The 20702-nt window shown below is 33.8% G+C and overlaps 4 protein-coding genes across 8 annotated transcripts; 3 read left to right on the top strand and 1 right to left on the bottom strand.

Annotated features, from left to right (window-relative positions):
* The first annotated feature begins 3172 nt into the window (after positions 1-3172).
* LOC123679642 lies at positions 3173-10774 on the top strand. Of its 3 annotated transcripts, none has more exons than XM_045617031.1 (5): positions 3173-3333; positions 3385-3515; positions 3688-3907; positions 5167-5272; positions 5898-6095. In XM_045617031.1, exons 1-5 carry the CDS (start codon positions 3303-3305, stop codon positions 6052-6054), a joined length of 645 nt encoding a protein of 214 aa, XP_045472987.1. In that variant the 5' UTR covers positions 3173-3302; the 3' UTR covers positions 6055-6095. The 3 variants fall into 3 exon arrangements, with proteins under 3 accessions (XP_045472987.1, XP_045472986.1, XP_045472985.1); XM_045617030.1 differs by lacking the exons at positions 3385-3515; positions 3688-3907; positions 5167-5272; positions 5898-6095 and adding exons at positions 7633-7763; positions 8696-8915; positions 9985-10090; positions 10576-10774 and having other exon boundaries at positions 3254-3333; XM_045617029.1 differs by lacking the exons at positions 3173-3333; positions 3385-3515; positions 3688-3907; positions 5167-5272; positions 5898-6095 and adding exons at positions 7422-7581; positions 7633-7763; positions 8696-8915; positions 9985-10090; positions 10576-10774.
* A 388-nt stretch (positions 10775-11162) lies between these two features.
* On the top strand, positions 11163-13179 carry LOC123679641. Of its 3 annotated transcripts, none has more exons than XR_006747415.1 (5): positions 11163-11694; positions 11765-12290; positions 12349-12568; positions 12800-12908; positions 12969-13179. XR_006747415.1 is itself a non-coding variant. In XM_045617028.1 (5 exons), the coding sequence occupies exons 1-5, from the start codon at positions 12075-12077 to the stop codon at positions 13126-13128; spliced, it is 645 nt and encodes a 214-aa protein (XP_045472984.1). In that variant the 5' UTR covers positions 11202-12074; the 3' UTR covers positions 13129-13179. The 3 variants fall into 3 exon arrangements, 2 of the variants coding, with proteins under 2 accessions (XP_045472984.1, XP_045472983.1); XM_045617028.1 differs by having other exon boundaries at positions 11202-12105; positions 12166-12290; XM_045617027.1 differs by having other exon boundaries at positions 11435-12105; positions 12157-12290.
* A 1635-nt stretch (positions 13180-14814) lies between these two features.
* Positions 14815-17513, top strand: LOC123679640. Its single transcript, XM_045617026.1, has 5 exons — positions 14815-15035; positions 15096-15223; positions 15277-15496; positions 15812-15920; positions 17130-17513. Exons 1-5 carry the CDS (start codon positions 14822-14824, stop codon positions 17323-17325), a joined length of 867 nt encoding a protein of 288 aa, XP_045472982.1. The 5' UTR covers positions 14815-14821; the 3' UTR covers positions 17326-17513.
* Positions 17514-18223: 710 nt separating this feature from the next.
* Positions 18224-19692, bottom strand: LOC123679639 (venom serine carboxypeptidase-like). The gene has a single exon (XM_045617024.1). The coding sequence runs from the start codon at positions 19669-19671 to the stop codon at positions 18268-18270; it is 1404 nt and encodes a 467-aa protein (XP_045472980.1). The 5' UTR covers positions 19672-19692; the 3' UTR covers positions 18224-18267.
* Between the last annotated feature and the right edge of the window lie 1010 nt (positions 19693-20702).

Genomic DNA, 20702 nt, shown 5'->3' with positions numbered 1-20702 from the left:
TCAATAATCCTCAGAAAAATTCAAATTATTATAAAGATCTAGTTAGTAAGCTATAATGAATGAATAAATTGAAGTTTTGATACTTATTGGCCCAATCTGTAGCGAAGATTATTGATAAAGATTCGATAAACTGGTATATTCATCGCAAAAAAGTAGGACTACATGAAACACCCTGTATCTCGAAAACAAAAGCATGTTCATAGGACTTTTTTTCTTACAATGTTCCAAGGAATCTCTCATTTCTCTTATACCTCCAAATTAGGAACATCCTCTATAGTGTAATTATTTTTCGATATTCTTTTTGAACTTATAGTTCTAAAATTTTACATAAAATTTTGTAGAATTCCATTCGAAAAGATTTGTTCATGGAATGAGCGCTAAAAAACACTGGTCTAGAATTCGAAACATCATTTCTAAGTTTTGTTCGATGAAAAAATGAATATCAAATCAATTGCTCGCTCAGTATATATCGAGACTTGAAGATTATTCTTGACCCTGTTTACAGATACCGTGTTTCAATAAACATAATCGGAGAAATGTTATCAAATTTCATCTATATTTTTCCTATTTTTTCGTTCTGAGAATAAATGATAATTTTTTCCTTGTGAGAATAAATGATAATTATAATTTGAATCGATTAATCTCTAGCGGAAAAAACACTAAACATTTTTCACTATGGTTTATTATTTCCTTAACGCAAATTATCTCGACAAGAAAAAATTTGAACCCGATGTTATTCGTTTCGAAATCTCAAACTTTCCATCTGAAATATTCGAATCTGATGAGCTCGTATCTGCGATTATAATAAAAATCTTTATCGCTGACTCATTGTTTCTTTCTGAAATATCAAAATGGTTCCATCGCCGATGAAAAGGTCCAGAACTTTCAACGAACAGAAAAGGTCTAACAAAAAAATTTAATTTCCGCTGGAAGCATCTTTCTGGTTGAGACAGAGATTTATTATACCCTATCAGTTCAATTAATCAGACTTTAAGAAAGGAGGGTCGAATAATGTGAATAATATTGATACTAACTACCACCCCAATACAATTTTTCTTATACACCATGAATTTTATGAGAATATTGTTAGTTTCAATTTTTTCAAGTTCAAAATAAGAAATCGGAGCTTCTTCATCTATGAAAGTCGTTAATTTTTCCAGTTCATTTCATTTGAACCCGAACTCCAATTAAAACAGAAAATTTCCTTCAAAATCCAAATATGTAGTTGTAGAAAACTTGTGAGAAAAAAAAATCTAGTCATATTGTGATATATAAATGTGAATAAGTGATAATTTCATCATATCCTATAAATTTTCCCATAAACTTCTCCATCGAAATATGCCATCTTGATATTTTTATGTTAGTATGAAAATTCATTTTTCTATTCTATTAGGAAAATGCTGTAGATGGTATTTTCTTGAATTCTTAGATTATAAGTCTCTAGTAGATCATATTGATCGTGATTCCTGAGAAATTGAAATATTATGAATGAAGTGCATGATTGTGAGAGAAGAACGAGAATGTGAACATTACAGGGTTGTAATAAGAGATTGTATATTATGTAAAAATATTCACCTAAGCGAAAAATAATGAAGAATAGCAAAGAACTAGTTAGTTATTTATTCGAAATTATGAATATTAAAAATAGGATATGTAAAAAAATGTGATCGTAAGCATATCTTGTAATTTGTTTGAATATATTAGTTCCATTTTTACTTACTTTCGAGCTACCTCTTTATGAGGACAAAATGGGAAAAAAGACCTCTTTTCACCTTCATTTCAGCGAACCATATAATAATAATAATAATAAAATTTATTCACCACCCGGCTAGTACAATACCAGAAATATATTCAAAATGAAGAACCCTATTTCCTATAAAGTTAGAAGTCTCCCAATTCAAGTCTTCGATTTCATATCATCCAAGATCTTTTTTTGATTTTTGTGAACAAGATATCTCAACAATTTTTCGGCTCTCTAAAATAAATTTAGAAAAATGACAAATTAAAGAAAAGTATTTGATTGTCTCAGTCTTTACTTGTCGGAAATTCATCTTGATGATTAAAAAGTAAAATAACTTATTTCCGCTTTATAGCGGAAATAAGTTATTCTACATTTTAATCATAAAGAAAAGTGAGTAGTAAAATAGAAATAAATTTAATATTCCTCCACTTTCGGTAAATATTATTATCAATCTATTCATCAGTTTCGAAAATTCAAAATATTTTCCCATTTTGTCTCAACTCTTCTCTTCGATGAACATATTGAATGTTTTTTACCTATATTGAATGTTGAAATGAGTAATTGTAAATAGATCAGTTGGATTTCATTAAATAGTTACAGAACATGATTGTTAATTTTTGATAATAAGCCTCTTTCTATTCCCTTCAAGTTCTCAATAAAATGCTACTAAAAAATTCGATAATAAATTTTAGTATGACAGAAACACGTTTTTCAAGGAAGAATTCGTCTTCTTTGCTTCTTTTCAGTCCACAAAATGAATATAATATTTTCCATATACAGGTGTTCCTAAATTGGATATGCTAAGGAAAAAGGGAAATTCCTTGGATAATTCAAACAAAAGCCTGCCAACGCTTTGTTTTCTAGATACAGGGTGTTTCTTCTTATTATTATTCACTATAGATTGAGTAAGTACCAAAACTTGTAATTAATTTTTTCATCACAGCTTACGTTCAGAACCTTTATATAAATTCTAATTTTCCTGAGAATTACTAGAGAATTGTTAGAATTTTCTTTTCGAAAGTGGTAGCAGATACGAAAGACAACACTACAAAAAACCAAAAATTTTCTTTTCATATCTTTCTAAACTGCCAGTGTCCATAACAAATTATGGAATTAAATTCAGTCAAAATGTTTATGAACAGGTGTTGCGGTATACACTGTGTCCGTATGGAACAAATTCATTTTTAGCTAAACAGACCATTTTAAGAAATAATCCTTAAACACGTCGATTTTTTATTTCAATTCACCGTATTTAAAAATAATAATCATCCCCATTTTGTCTCAATTTTCCGATTACTCTAGTTGAGCTGATTCCAAAAATGTATGACATGTTGATTCCAATTGGTACAGGGTGGACAAAAAATACCCATTTGGAGACATTTGGCCTTTATTATATTTGCTTCAATATCAACAATAAATTTCGAATAATGACCTCGATTAATGTCACACTAAGTTCATGAATTGATCAGATTAACTGAGAGTTCTTCATCACAACATAGTCTAGTCGTTTTATTCCATTGAAAAATATCGTTTCATTAGTATCAACCTCCAAAGAACGAAGATGAAGTTGCTCCTAATTTTATTCATAGCAGGTAATAATTTCCTTATTGACTTATACTGTTCCAATAACAATCCATCATAAGGTTTCACAGGTTACACCAAAGCCTCAGTTTATCAAGAAGTAGAAGATATCGGCATTCTTCAGGCATTTGGATTAGAATACTTATCTAAGGTTCCCTTCAAGTGTTCAACAGACATTAAAGAGAATGTACAGGTAAGAACATCATACACAGTGTCCGTAAAGTATGGAACAAATTCATTTTTAGATATTACAGGATTATTTCTTAAAATGGTCTGTTTAGCTGAAAATGAATTTGTATCATACTTCACGGGCACAGTGTATATTTGAATAAATCTTATGTAGATACTGACAACAATTTTCTCAGAAAGAACGGACAAAGGCTTTTGAATGTGTCAAAAACATCAGATATAACAGTTCGTTCTGCAATACTTTTGTCCATCACTTCAAACCTTGTGTCCAAACAATCTTGACGGAAGCTGCAAAATGTGGAGACCCTATTAAAGTCGGACATAAGCAGGTTATACTTGATTCCTTTATTGCCGAAGCAAACTTTTTGTGTGAGAGTGACGGCGAGCATATTTTAGGTGAGAAAATTATATATTCTAATACCTTTGTACAACTTTGCTTCCGCCGTTTTTTTCCGAAATTCGATACTTTATTGAAAAAAACTATTTATACATTTATGATTCAAAGTATTGTCCATCGCTGGCCACTACTTTCTCCCATCTTTCGGACAGCGTACGAATCCCGCGTTGAAAAAACTGGTCATCTTTTGAAGCGATCAACAAATCGATCCAATTTTATACTTCTTCATGAAACCGGAGGTGCTGGTCAGCTAGGGCTTGTGCTATTGATCGAAACAAGTGATAGTCCGAGAGGGGAACGTCTGGAAAATTCGGTTGATGAGGTAGGACTTCCTATTTCAACATTTCCAAGTATGTCTTGACCACTTTCGCAACATGGAGTCGAGCATTGTAAAATCACGTCTTTCAATGCTCGGCTTTAACACTTTAATTGCGTTCGATAACGTTCGCCTGTGTTTGTTCCAGTCGGATTTAACAACTCATAATACACTTCGCCGACCTGGACCCACCAAATACTGAGCTTGACCTTGGAACCGTGAATATTTGGTTTCGCCGTCGACGTGGAAGCATGGCCGGGATATCTCTATAATTTTCTGCGCTTTGGATTATCGTTATGAACCCGTTTTTACCCCTTACGTCTTTACCCTGCAATCTGCTGTTCACAAGCAAACAAACGCCGTTCAACATATCTTGGCTTCAACTCGTACGGCACCTAATTTCATTGTTTCTGAATAATTCTCATGACTTTCAAACGTTTTGAAATGGCTTGTTTAGTTGCTTCCAATGATCCTGCCAATTCTTGTTGCGTTTGACCCGAGTCTTGATCAAGTAATGCAATTCTGCATCTTCGAAAACCTTCTCTCTTCCACTGTCTTCGACGTCAAAATCACCGTTCTTAAAACATTGAAACCACTCTCGGCACGTCCTTCCACTTAAAGGTGTTAGAGGGCATTCGATGAGCCTCAGCCTCAGATCTCTTCATATTGAAGCAGAAAATTAAAACCTTCCGCAAATGGCGAGAATTTGGCGCGTGAGCTGACATGTTTAATCGAGAATAACTTTATGATGCAGACACAAATCGGCTAATGTTTCGATGGCGTTATGTTTACAAATACCTAAGCTTATTGTATGACATATACGATCTATTTATTTCGACTACCACTTACCGCAACAGCCATCTATTGCAAAACGGCGGAAACAAAGTTGTACACCTACATCTATAAATCGACTAACTGAAACCTTGTTTCCTAAATTTTTAGAATTATTGAATCCATGCATCTTGACGAGTGTACGAAAGAGTGCTGAATGCCAAAAAAAGGTTATGCAAGGATTTTATACTTCAGAACCTATAACATACCATTGTAGGTAAGTAAATCAAAATTCTCGCTGTTTCTGATATGTAGAATGAAAATACTATTAGATTTTGATACCAAACTTATGGAACATCTTTCCCAGACTCATTCAAACAGGGTGATCCATAAATAAATTCTTTACTTTCTGAGTGGATTCCTTAACCTAAAATATCCAAAAATAAGGATAATTTGCCACATTAATTTCTCTCGGAATCTCATCTGAATTTTAATTTTTTTTATCTCGTGAATTTATTATATCATAGGGACGAAATTTCGCAGGAATTATATCCTCTAAAACCTACATTTTTGAACAAAAATTTAAGAATGTTAAAAAATTCAAAATTGAACGATCAGGGTACCTATTGGTACTAATGAGTTCTTGAGCAAATACTGCGTAGAGTTGGATCTTTCAGCTCCAAATAACCTCAAGTACTGTGGAGGCTTGAAAAAATTTTGTCTATCTCAATAGAGGACGAGAATACATACAAAAAAAAATTTGACAAACTATTCTTGTTTTTGGCTGGGTAATTCGCTCATAAAGTACTTTTCTAAAGACAACTATTCACAAGCCATCCTTTATAATGAGAAATAATTATTAAAAATGATCGATTTTCTGATTGCGAATCATTCTTTTTCAGTAAAATCCCTGGTTTGCAGAAATGTTTCGATGATGAACTCAAGCAAGAGTGCGATCTTGAAGTTACTAAAACAAACATCCATGACTTTTTTTCAGTTGATGTCAAGCCCTGCAATATTGTTACGCCAATGTTTTTGCAAATGGCACGCTCTTTTTAAAATGCATTACATAATGAATCAATAAAATAGTTTTTATCAATTATTATGTTCAAACCCAAACATTTTCTTGACAAATTCCTCGGATCATTTTAAGAGATAAAGTCCTATGACATGGGTCCGGAAACGATTCGTTTTCGGGATACAAATGTCAAAGTTCTAGTTTTTTTTTCTCATAGTACCTTTTCTTCACAAGATAATTAACTCAAAATTTGACATAGATACTCCAATTTAAAGTTTCCATCATGTGATATGCTAATTTTGAATGCAAATCAGCAGGGTGATATTCTTTCTGGAAGAGTGTCCGCTTCTTTTAACCAGAACTTTTTATTGGTGAACCACTGATAGTTTAAAAAATGTAAAAAGAAACTGTGGTCCATTACTACACTTCATGGTTTCTTGTCGGTTCTTTCAAACACTTCTTCAGTAATCCTCAGCAAAATTCGAATTATTATAAGATCCAGTGAGCTGTGATGAATAAATGATCAATCATGAGTTTGTGTAATTATTTACCCATTATGTAGAGAACATTCCAAAAATGTTTCATATGTTGATTTCAATTGGTACAGGGTAGACAAAAATACAATAGTTTTGTGTGTGCTCATAAAGTAACGCGTAACATTCTTTATTAGTTAAATTAACAATATTTTCAAAAATACTTATTGTCTAGCGGCAATGGGTTTGAATGTAACACCCTGTAGTTTTTAACAATTTTAGATCAATAAAAATGAGCTGTTTCCAAACATGTTTGGTACTTGTGGTCTAGCAGACAGAATATGAAAGAAATTATTTCTTATCAATTTAAAAAAAAAACATAGTCGTCTAGTTTTTTGTGAAATGTCATTATTTGTTTAGTAATTTATTGGTGTTCAATGACAGTTTAGTACTACAGTATTTTTGGTATTCGTGAATGTTTTAATTATTGCTCAGATTTAATTTATTATTTTTGTTTACCCTGTACCAATTGGAACCAACATGTGATACATTTTTGGAATCAGCTCAGCTAGAGTAATCGAAAAATTGAGACAAAATGGAGGTGTTCCATTTAAAAAAAATGACGGTGACGTCATTACTCGAAAGTAATTCACCCTGTTTATTAGATTATTACTTTGAAATACGGTAAATTAAAATCAAAAATCGACGTGTTTCAGGGCTATTTCTTGAAATGGTCTGTTTAGCTAATAATGAATTTGTTCCATACTTTACGGACACAGTGTATTATTACAAGTGATAAAATACTAACATTTAGTGATCAAATTCAAAATGAGAAGAGATTTATTTTATAAAAGACGTTGAAAAGAATCATTTTGAGACTTATTGCCTTTATTAAATTTGCTTCATTATCAACTATAAATTTCGAAAAATGACCTCGCGATTAATGTCAAACCAAGTTCACGAAATGATTTAATTAACTGAGAGTTCCTTATCACAACATAGTCTAGTCGTCTTATGCCATTGAAAAATATCATTTCATTAGTATCAACCTCCAAAGAACGAAGATGAAGTTGCTTCTAATTTTATTCATAGCAGGTATTAAGTTCCTTATTGACTTATACTGTTCCAATAACAATCCATCATAAGGTTTCACAGGTTACACCAAAGCCTCAGTTTATCAAGAAGTAGAAGATATCGGCATTCTTCAGGCATTTGGATTAGACTTCTTATCTAACGTTCCCTACTCGTGTCCAGAAGCCATTAAAGAGAATGTACAGGTAAGAACATCATACACAGTGTCTGTAAAGTATGGAACAAATTCATTTTTAGCTAAACATACCATTTTAAGAAATAATCCTGATTTTTCATTTCAATTCACCGTATTTTAAAATATTTATCTAATATAAGGGTGGATTACTTTCGAGTAATGACGTCACTGTCATTTTTTTTAAATGGAACACCCCCATTTTTCCGATTACTCTAGCTGAGCTGATTCCAAAAATGTATCATTTGTTGATTCCAATTGGTACAGGGTGGACAAAAATACAATAGTTCTGTGTGTGCTCAGAAAGTAACGCGTAACATTCTTTATTAGTTAAATTAACAATATTATCAAAAATACTTATTGTCTAGCGGCAATTGGTTTGAATGTGACACCCTGTAGTTTGTTACATTTTTAGATTAATACAAATGAGCTGTTTCCAAACATGTTTGGTACTTGTGGTCTAGCAGAATATGAAAGAAATTATTTCTTATCAATTTAAAAAAAACATAGTCGTATAGTTTTTTGTGAAATGTCATTATTTGTTTATTGCCGCTAGACAATAAGCATTTTTGATAAAATTGTTAATTTAACTAATAAAGAATGTTACGCACACACAAGACTATTGTATTTTTGTCCACCCTGTACCAAATGAAATCAACATGTGATACATTTTTAGAATCAGCTCAGCTAGAGTAATCGGAAAATTGACACAAAAGAGGGGTATTCAATTAAAAAAAAATTACGATGACCTCATTACTCTAAAGTAATTTACCCTGTATATTAGATTATTTTTTTAAATACGGTAAAATAAAATAAAAAATCGACGTGTTTCAGGATTATTTCTTAAAATGGTCTGTTTAGCTAAAAATGAATTTGTTTCATACTTTACGCACACAGTGTATATTTGAATAAATCTTATGTAGATACTGACAACAATTTTCTCAGAAAGAACGGACAAAGGCTTTTGAATGTGTCAAAAACATCAGATATAACAGTTCGTTCTGTAATACTTTTGTCCACCACTTCAAACCTTGTGTTCAAACCGTCGTGAGTGAAGCTGCAAAATGTGAAGACCAAGTTAAAGTCGGACAGAAGCAGGTTATACTTGATTCCTTTATTGCCGAAGCAAACTTTTTGTGTGAGACTGACGGCGAACATATTTTAGGTGAGAAAATTATATATTTTAATACCTTTGTACAACTTTGCTTCCGCCGTTTTTTCCGAAATTCGAGACTTTATTGAAAAAACTGTTCATACATTTATGATTCAAAGTATTGTCCATCGCTGGCCACTACTTTCTCCCATCTTTCGGGCAGCGTACGAATCCCGCGTTAAAAAAACAGGTCATCTTTTGAAGCGATCAACAAATCGATCCAATTTTACACTTCTTCATGAAACCGGAAGTGCTGGTCAGCTAGGGCTTGTGCTATTGATCGAAACAAGTGATAGTCCGAGAGAGGAGGTTCCAGTCCAGTTAACAACGCATAATACACTTCGCCGACCTGGTCCCACTAAATACTGAGCTCGACCTTGGAACCGTGAATATTTGGTTTCGCCGTCGACGTGGAAGCATGGCCGGGATATCTCCATGATTTTCTGCGCTTTGGATTATCGTTATGAACCCGTTTTTACCCCTTTACATATCTAACTCTATCTCGGCTTCAACTCATACGGCACCTAATTTCATTGTTTCTGAATAATTCTCATGACTTTCAAACGTTTTGAAATGGCTTGTTTAGTTGCTTCCAATGATCCTGCCAATTCTTGTTGCGTTTGACACGAGTCTTGATCAAGTAATGCCTCCAATTCTGCATCTTCGAAAACCTTCTCTCTTCCACTGTCTTCGACGTCAAAATCACCGTTCTTAAAACATTGAAACAACTCTCGGCACGTCCTTCCACTTAAAGGTGTTAGAGGGCATTCGATGAACCTCAGCCTCAGATTTCTTCATATTGAAGCAGAAAATTAAAATCTCGCGCAATTGACGAGAATTTGGCTCGTAAGCTGACATATTCAGTCGAGAATAACTTTATGATGCAGACACAAATCGGCTAATGTTTCGATGGCGTTATGTTTACAAATACCTAATCTTATTGTATGACATATACGATCTATTTATTTCGACTACCACTTACCGCAACAGCCATCTTTTGCAAAACGGCGGAAACAAAGTTGTACACCTATATCTATATCTATAAGTCGACTAACTGAAACCTTGTTTCCTAAATTTTCAGAATTATTGAATCCATGCATCTTGACGAGTGTAAAAAAGAGTGCTGGATGCCAAAAAAAGGTTATGCAATATTTTCCTACTTCAGACCCTATAACAAACCTTTGTAGGTAAGTTAATTAAAATTCTCGCTGTTTCCTGATATATAGAATAAAAATACTATATAATTTTGATACCGAACTTATGGAACATTTTTCCCAGACTCATTCAAACAGGGTGATCCATAAATAAATTCTTCACTTTCTGAGTGGATTCTTTAACCTAAAATATCCAAAAATAAGGATAATTTGCCACATAAATTCCTCTCGGATTCGCATCTAAATATTAATTTTTTTATCTCGTGAATTTATTATATCATAGGGATGAAACAGTGGAGGCTTGAAAACATTTGGTTAAGAGTATTTCAATTGTCTATCTCAATAGAGGACGAGAATACATACAAAAAAAATTATTTCGACAAACTATTCTTGTTTTTGGCTGGGGAATCCGCTCACAAAGTACTTTTCTAAAGACATCTATTTATAAACCATCCTTTATAATGAGAAATAATTATTAGAAATGATCGATTTTCTGATTGCGAATCATTCTATTTCAGTAAATTCCCCAGTTTGCAGAAATGTTTCGATGATGAACTCAAGCAAGAGTGCGATCTTGAAGTTACAAAAAGAAACATCCATGACTTTTTTTCAGTTGAAGTTAAGCCCTGCAATATTGTTATGCCAATGTTTCTGCAATTGGCATACTATTTTTAAAATGCATTACATAATGAATCAATAAAATAGTTTTATCAATTATTATGTTCAAACCCAAAAATTTTCTTAACAGATTCCTCGGATCATTTCAAGAAATAAAGTCCTATGACATGGGTCCGGAAACGATTCGTTTTCGAGATACAAATGTTAATGTTCTAGTTTTTTTTTTCTCATAGCACCTTTTCTTCACAAGATGATTAATTCAAAATTTGGCATAGATACTCCAATTTAAAGTTTTCATCATGTAATATGCTAATTTTGAATGCAAATCTGCAATTGGGCTTCGAATTGCTGCTGCATCCACAGTATTTGCCAGATCTGACCCCCAGCGACTTTTTCCTGTTCTCAGACCTCAAAAGAACGCTCATCAATGAAGAAGTAATCGCCAAAGCTGAGGCCTATTTTGAAGTGAAAGACAAATCGTACTACAAAAATGGTATCGAAAAGTTGGAAGATCGCTATAATCGCCGTTTCGCCCTCCAAGGCAACTATATGCTGAAAAATAAAATCTAATTTTGCCAAAAAAAAATGTGTTTTAGTATGGTAGACCGGGGACTTTTCATTTGGCCTGTTAAGTACATGTGGACGACTTTTATTTTCAATAAATGGCGCTACCAGTCACACAAGCAATTAAACAATCGCAAATTCGCAAGAAAAGTTTCTTGTTGTTATGATTACAATTGTGTGTTGATCACTTTTTGCCTCCGAGATCTAATTCAACACTTTTCTTTGGTTCCATGTGAAAGATAGACTTGATGCCAATGCTCCACAATAAATTAACACCTTAAAGGTGGAATTCGTGTAGTAATCGAGAACTTACAGCCTCAAATGTGCGAATTTGTCAAAGAAAATTTCAGGAAAAGGATATGATGCTGCAACCGTAGCCATGGCGACTATTTTGTTGATATCGTTTTTAATCGTTAATGGCATTCCTACAAATGTCGAAACTATTTTTTCTCAAGGTAAGCTAAGTGATGAATCTCTGAATTACAAGTAAATATATTAGTTATTTTCAATATAAGTTTTTTTCAGTGGTCCATGCCTCAAAATCATCCCAGTGAGCCAGTTAACATTTTTTTTACTTTAAGACTTTAGACTCATATTTTTCATCGAAAATATTCCAAAGATGTTATCTTATTTCATTTTTTTTCACTGCTTCAAGGAAACAATTATGCAGTTATTATTCAAGATAAAATTCAGTAATCAACCTCGTTCAATATGAATCAAAGTTCACGTATTTATCAAAAAGACTTCCGAAAATTTGTTAATAACACAATCGCTAAATGACTTTAAGAAAAACAGTGTGTTTGTATCGTCCTCTAGAGAATAATAACTAAATAACATGAAGTTACTACTCTTCTTATTGATAGCTGGTAAAACACTTTATTTTCAATCACTTTTTCCCAATTTACGTAGGTAACAAGGTTTCGCAGGTTATACCAAAGCTTCATCATTGTATGATGAGGCAGAGAACATAGGATTTGTTCAGGCAATTGCTGTACATGAATTAGCTTTCGTTACTCATAAATGTCCAAATGCAACTCGTCAAAATTTGAAGGTAAGACCATCTAGTTATTGAAAATTATTTTGAATAATTCTATTTACCTTTACTGCAGGAAGAAGAAAGAAAGGCAATTGAATGTATCAAAAACATCAGATATAACAGTTCGTTCTGTAATACTTTTGTCCATCACTTCAAACCTTGTGTCCAAACAATCTTGACAGAAGCTGCCAAATGTGATGAGAATAGTGTGACTGAGATGAAACATACTGTACTTGATTCGGTTATCGCGATAGCAGGATATGTGTGTGAAACAGACGGTGAACATATTTTAGGTAAGAAAAGAATTATATTTCTCACGAAAAAAATTAAACAATTATCAAACTTACAGTTAATTAAATTAGGTGGAATTTTTTGGAAACTCTTCTGAATTTTGATATTCAAATTTTATGGACAATAAGGACTCAATTTCATCAATAAACCATACCTATATCTGTTGAGTTTCGGGATATTTTTGATATTATGTTCAATGTATGACAACTAACAATTTTGTGTCCATTTTACAGAAATATTAAATCCTTGCGTTTCGATGAGTATAGAAAAAAGTGAGGAATGCAGGAAGAAAGCTCTAGAACCACTGAATAATTATTCAAGAGATATAACCCAGTACTGTAGGTGAGTAAATCTGAGTTCTCGTATTTTCAAATATTTTTTGATGTACCATTTTTGTTTCAGTAAATACACTGACTTACGGACATGTTTTAATGATCAAGTACATCAAGAGTGTCAAAATGAAATTACAAAAAGTAGCATGAGTGACTTGTTTTCTGTTGATATCAAGCCTTGCAATATTGTCATGGAATTTTTCTTTCAATTGAGAAAATACGTTCATTAAATTATTTAATGTCGATTTGAATAATTATTAATTAAATTTTGAAACAATGAATGAGCCTCATTGAATGACATTTCAACCTAGTATTCAACTTCCAGAATACAAAATGTAGAATTCAAAAATCGTATACTAAATCCAGAATTCTCGAAAACTATTAGAGATATCTGAGGTGAGTCAATCGAGGACATGATCCGCAATTTTGAAAAGCTACTCAAGCAGTCAGATTGAGTTCGATACAACTATCAAAGTTTTTTTTTCAACTTTTATACCCTCTGATGAAAGTGGAAGTAGTTGGAACCCATGATGTTGAAAATTTGTTTTAATATTTTTTTACACTATTGTAGTGACTCGGTTTGCTCAGAGATGGCGCCATGGTGGTAATGCGCCACACAACATCGGCCCCGGCGTATTTAAAGGGGTCGACGCGAAGCAACCGATTCACTTCTCACCCGATGGTGTGGGAAGGTGTGTCTTAGGCAGAGATCGCTGGATAGCCTAACCGATGAGTCCACCAGCGATCTCGGGACGAAACACAATACCCCCGGGAGAGGGCGCACCTAAATATTGGCTCGAGACAGACTCGCCAAATTGGTGACCCCGACGTGATGACGAAAAGCCAAACTATATTACTATTACATATCGAGTGATGGAATACTAACATGTTATGATCAAATTTGAAATAAGAAGTGCTATAAACATCATACACGATATAGTTGGAATTTATGAATAAGTAACGGGTGTTTTTTTCGAGGTATATAACTTTAAGTTGGCATTACTGTTCAAGATGGCGACCGATTCAACAGCTGTTAAGTGATTTATTCTCAGTTTGGTTTGGTAATTCATCACGAATAGACTCACGCCTGAACAACACTTGCAAATAGTGCAATTTTATTTCGAAAATAATGATTCTGTGCGGAATATGTATCGCGCACTACGTCCATTTTATTTTGTTTAGCGATGAAGCGCACTTCTGGTTGAATGGCTAAGTCAACAAACAAAACTGCCGCATTTGGAGTGAAGCTAATTCTCTAGTGTATGTCGAAACACCGTTACATCCAGAAAAACTGACTGTTTGGTGCGCTTTATGGGCTGGTGGAATCATTGGTCCGTCCATACTTCTTCAAAAACGATGATGGCCAAAACGTTACAGTCAATGGTGATCGGTATAGAGCCATGATTACTAACTTTTTCATTCCTGAATTGAACAACAATGATGTCCAGGAGCTGTGGTTCCAACAAGACGGCGCAACATGTCACACAGCTCGTGTCACAATCGATTTATTGAAAGACACGTTTGGTGACCGCCTAATTTCACGTTTTGGACCAGTGAATTGGCCTCCAAGATCTGGTTATTTAACACCGCTAGACTATTTTCTGTGGGGCTATGTAAAGTAATTGGTCTATGCGGATAAGCCACAAACCATTTGGAAGACAACATTCGCCGTGTTATTACCGATATACGGCTACAAATGTTGGAAAAAGTCATCGAAAATTGGACGTCCAGATTGGACTACATCCGAGCCAGCCGTGGCGGTCATATGCCAGAAATCATATTTAAAATGTAATGCCACAAGATTATCTTGCGGATAAATAAAATTCATGTCAATCGAATAATCCGTCGTTGTTTTATTGCAATTTAAAGTTCTATAGCTCTTAAAAAAACACCCTTTACATTCGCCATCCTATTCCTCATCATATGATAAACTTCTTCGTAAATGCAAATGCTTTCTATCAACAATCAATTTCTAGGAAACGCCTCGATTTATATCAAACAAAGTTCACAATTTATCGAATTAACGTCTCAGAGTTAATGATGTTATCGGAAAGAAATGTTTATAAAATATTAGTGCCTGTGAAACGTTCTCTGAAATACAATACAATGAAATTACTGCTTATTTTGTTGATATCAGGTGAAAAATTCCATGTTTGAAATCATGTTTCCAATCTTCGTTTATTCTCAATTTTCGCAGGTCACACAATAGCATATTCACATTGGTATAAAGAGGTAGAAAGCCTAGGCCAAATTCAAGCTTTTATAGGAACAAGTTTATCTCCAGATACTTACAGATGTTCACAATCCATCTATAGAAATATAAAGGTAAAAACAATAAGTTTTTTCTGTCGACTGTAATAACTACACTTCATCTGCAGAAAGAAGAACTTAAGGCTATTGAATGCCTCAAAAACCTCAGATATAACAGTTCGTTATGTAATCATTTTGTCTATCACTTCAAACCTTGCCTTGAGGCATTATTGGCAGAAAATAAAAAATGTGATAATGAAGATTCATTCAATTTAAAAATGATTGTACTCGATTCAATTATCGCTGAAGCAAAATTTGTATGTGAAACGGACGGAGAACATATATTAGGTAAGAAAGTAATTTGATTCATCATGCAAAATATACTATTTAAAGGATTTTCCAATAAGATGTTTCATTTGGAATAGCCCACTATCTGGGCAGCTGTGAGTTTTAAAGCTATTACCTTTTGATATTTGACAAGCAAAAGATACACCATTACTAAAAATGGAACCATACATGCTTCAACAATGCATTGAAAGCGTTACAATTCATTGCAAAAATGGTGAATATTTTGCAGTGACAGTTCACACAACTAAATCACTTCTGCTTTTAGAAAATAATGTCATTTTATACCAGCAAAAATGATTTTTCTTTATTTTTAAGAAATATTCAACCCATGCATCGTTCATAGTGCTAAAAAGAGTAAAGAATGCATAAAGAATATTCTTACACCAAGTTCTCATTTTTCAAGAAATATTACACTTTTTTGTAGGTGAGTAAAACAAATCTCTCGATGTTTCTTGATTACAACAGTGTTATACATAAACAATATAAACATACAGCACCTTTTTTTTCTTCAAATGAGGCCGTTTTTTAACGATTTCATCCTTTAAACGATCCAATAACGCTATACATATAATAATCGCTGTTGATTGTCTGGCCCTTTTGGAGGTAATCAATGAATATTATACCTTGTGCATCCCAGAATACTGATGCCATAACCTTGCCAGCTGACTGTTGAGTTTTTCATCGCTTTGGATTCGGTTCATCGAGTGCAGTCCACTCAGCTGACTGTCGATTGAACTCCGGAGTGAAATGGTTGAGCTATGTTTCATCCATTGTCACATATCGACGCAAAAATTCAGGTTAATCGCACTTGAACAGCTTCAAACACTGCTCAGAACCATTAACACGTTATTGCTCTTGATCGATTGTGAGCTCGCGCGGCACTCATTTTGCACACAGCTTTCCCATGTACAAATATTCGTGAATGATATGATGTACACGTTCAGATGATATTTTCACAATGTCTGCTATCTCGATCAACTTCACTTTACGGTAATTCAAAATTATTTTCTGAACTTTTTTAATTTTTCCGTCGGTGGCAGCCTCTTTTGGGGGTCCACTACGTTTGCCGTCTTCGGTGCTCATTTCACCACGTTTGAACTAAGTGTACCAATCAATGACGATTGATTTTCCTGGTGCAGACCCCGGAAACTCTTCATCAAATCAAGATTTTGATACATCTTTTTTCAAATAACAAAAGAAGCTACACTCGCAATATCTCATAAACTAAATTCTTTTCTGTCCATCTTTTTCCAAATAACAAAAGTAGCTACATGCACAACGCAATATCTCGCAAACTAATGGTCGGACTGCTGTCAAATTTCGACACGTATCGTTTGAAGGTTGGTACTAACTAAAAATCATATGGATTTAATACTTGCACCGCCATCTGTGCATCAGACCGGATACTTTTCAATTGGCCTAATAAAACAATAATGAAGCCACTTGTATCAATTAGAAGGCCAAAATATTTTCATTTTCAAAAAAGATTGATATGAAATTTCAATTTTTTATATAACTAATTCCTTTCCTTTATGTTAATTATGATAGGTTTAATATATTTCTATACAATAATACATATTTATACATACCTATCAGCCAGTCAACTGATATATTATTATATGATTTTTTTCAGCAAATTCCCTAATATGTGGGAATGCTTTGATGCTCAATTACAGCATGAATGTCAAAATGATATCACTAAAAATACCATGCTCAAATTGTTTTCCGATGGTCCACCATGCAACATACTTTCCATTTTGTACATGGAAATAGCATCAAATGTTCAAATACGAAATATAACCGAAATTATATCTAAGAAACAGTACTAGTAATATAATCACTGAATAGATTTATTTTGTTAGAAATCATTATAAGCATTACCTACCGAAATACCTCCAAGAGAATATAAACTACATCAAATAACGTTTCAAATCAAACTTTATCGTAACAACCATAGTATCCTTTAGGATGTGATGTAGGTATATTATGCACCGAGAAATTAAAAATGTACCAGAAACCATGCGTTTTTGTTCAACTCATTCGATTCATTCAAAATTCTAATCCAGATATCATCAACAAAAAAAACGGGTGTTTTTTTCGAGGTATATAACTTTAAGTTGGCATTACGTTACAGTCAATGGTGATCGGTATAGAGCCATGATTACTAACTTTTTCATTCCTGAATTGAACAACCATGATGTCCAGGAGCTGTGGTTCCAACAAGACGGCGCAACATCTCACACAGCTCGTGTCACAATCGATTTATTGAAAGACACGTTTGGTGACCGCCTAATTTCACGTTTTGGACCTATGAATTGGCCTCCAAGATCTTGTGATTTAACACCGCTAGACTACTGTCTGTGGGGCTATGTAAAGTCATTGGTCTATGCGGATAAGCCACAAATCTTTGACCATTTGGAAGACAACATTCTCCGTGTTATTGCCGATATACGGCCACAAATGTTGGAAAAAATCATCGAAAATTGGACGTCCAGATTGGACTACATCCGAGCCAGCTGTGGCGGTCATATGCCAGAAATAATATTTGAAATGTAATGCCACAAGATTATCTTTTGGATAAATCAAATTCATTTCAATCGAATAATCCATCGTTGTTTTATTGCAATTTAAAGTTCTATAGCTCTAAAAAAAAACACCCTTCACTATAATACATTAAATAAACATATAATGAATCGAGAACTAAAAAAATTAGACTGAGAGACAAACAAAGCAAGAAAAAATATTTTTATTCATCATAAATCACATCATTCCTAGTGCAGGTCATCAAATTTCAAATTTCTCGTGAATCTGTAAATTAAATCAAGTGCCCATACTGGTTGATCATGAGGCACCATATGTCCAGCATCCCTCACCAAGAGATCCGTCAAGTTACCAGCAACCTTCACAAATCCCGCTATGTCTGTATCCACAAACCAAACGCTTCTATCAACTGTTTGATATTCTGCAGAAGAGGAAAAATTCAATTTTTGCAAATAGTTAACTGTGAGTGGATATGCAACGATGATATCGACTTGTCCACTATAAAGCAACACTCTGTAATTATCAAGCAGATCAGGAAGCAGGTGTACCACCGATCTCATAACATCGTTATTCAAAGCTTGATTAACCTCTTCCCCATTTTGGAATTTTGTGTTGCCAACATGTATGGCCTTTCTTATTTCACTTGTCTGAATGAAGATGTCCATAAGAGGTTCGTCATCTTGATCCTGAGCAAACAAATAGTTGTACATGTTGGTTATTCCAGTTTCTCTGGTAAAGGTATACAGAATTTCGTCCTGTAGATCTCTAGCTTCATCATATTTTCCCTGTTTAATCAGATCTATACTCTGATCTCTGATATTGTCGAGAACTTTTTTCGTCTTCAAATCTATCATACCATGTTGATACAAGTAATCTCCATAGTTCAACTGATTCACTGGGTCTGTCCATCCATTCCCAATTGCTAAACCTTTCAGGTTTACCTTAGAATCGTCTGGAAGTTTACGATTTACCCTCAATATATAATGGGATATTGCTGGTATGTAGTGTCCTCCATAAGACTCACCAGTAATAAAGAAATCATTTTTCCTCAATTCTGGAAACAGTTGGAAAAACTGTTGAATAGCTTGAAATAATTCTCGACTAACCTGATCTTCGTCCCTGGCATATCCTGCTGCATCGGTAAAACTGTATCCTGCACCTGCAGGATTGTCTATCCAAATCATATTATGCTTCTTAGTCCAAGTCTCGTTCCTCAAAATGACCACACTTTCATTCTTCATTTGGAAAGGGCCATTCTCTGAGAACAGACCGAAGAGGGATGTTGAACCTGGACCTCCTTGAAGCCATAACACAACAGGATCGTTAGCAGGATCGGACTCTGAAGGACAAAACCACGTGAAGAGATTCGTGTTGTGTGTTTTGTTCACTGTGAAGAATCCAGTGTAGTGCGTTATGTTCTGGAATGCGTCGTGTGTTACTTTTGCCGCATTTCTTGCTTCTTGAATTCTTCCAGCTTCAATGTAAGGAGTTAAAATCAAGGGATCACCATTGTCTTCATTTTCTTTTATGGGTTGGGTTCGGATTTTTTTATAGACATTGGGAAATCTACTGACACTAATCGATAATTGAACTAAGATACAGAAACATAACAACCACAACGTTGAACGAAACATGATTGAATTGAATGTCGTGAAGATGTACACAATATTTTAATTGGGAATCATTTCCGGCAATATCTTATCACAAGTACCTAGCCTTGTTGAAACTCATTGTATTTGTGATAACTAAGATTTGAATGAGTATCTCGAAATTTTTGTTGTCTGTCGAAATGGAAAAAAATTACGTGATTATCGTTCAATATATTACCTTCATCATTAGACTATAGACTTGAATGCTTTTTCCAGATAATAATATATATATTTGCCAAAGGTAAGTTACAGAAAAGTTTATTTTTATAAAAAATTGATAAATTGGTCAATATTGAATTATTCCTGAAATAATCTTAAGCTGATCTTAGCTATTCATCAAGAGGTGTTAGATGAAGATAAGGGTCTTGAAATACTATCATGTCCATACATACTTTCAGGGTTTACTTGATCCAAAATCTACTTATCTTTTCAAGTTGTGATAAGAAAATCTTATCTTATTTCAAGAGAATTAAATACATTTTATATTAATTGTACTCTGACATACATTGTTGCGGAAATCTAGAGAATCGATCATTTGAATGATCTTTTGGAAGGAAACTTCAAAAGGCTTTTTATCGGTAGATCAGTAGACACATTTGAGATTTGTCTATTAACAGTGCTCTATTTTGTCAGATCATCTCAAGTGAACAAATAAAACACCCAATCGGGCAATGTTCTACGCATTCCATGGTCAGTTGCCTCTAGTTCTTGTGTCAAGTGGACCTCGTAAGGATAGAGATGCAAATTTATATGCTAAATACGCCATAGCGTGACTTAAGATAGGTCCGAATGTTGTGCGCGCCGAGTAATGGATAAATTTCTTCAGCACTTTCACTTTCAGCAGCAATATTTTCGGTCGAGCGTACATTTCGACGATGCATGGGTCTTAGTACATCAATAAAAGATTCAGTCTTAGCAATTATATGCTCAGATGCACGATTATGTTGACCATAATCTACCCGTAATGCACCAAACGTACTAAATACAGAATCGTCATTTTTGTAGTAAGTTTTCAA

Source organism: Harmonia axyridis, chromosome 5 (assembly GCF_914767665.1).
Source record: "Harmonia axyridis chromosome 5, icHarAxyr1.1, whole genome shotgun sequence".
NCBI classification, from domain to species: Eukaryota; Metazoa; Arthropoda; class Insecta; order Coleoptera; family Coccinellidae; genus Harmonia; species Harmonia axyridis.
Note: the sequence above shows the minus strand (reverse complement) of the source record. Positions and strands in the feature narration are given on the sequence as shown.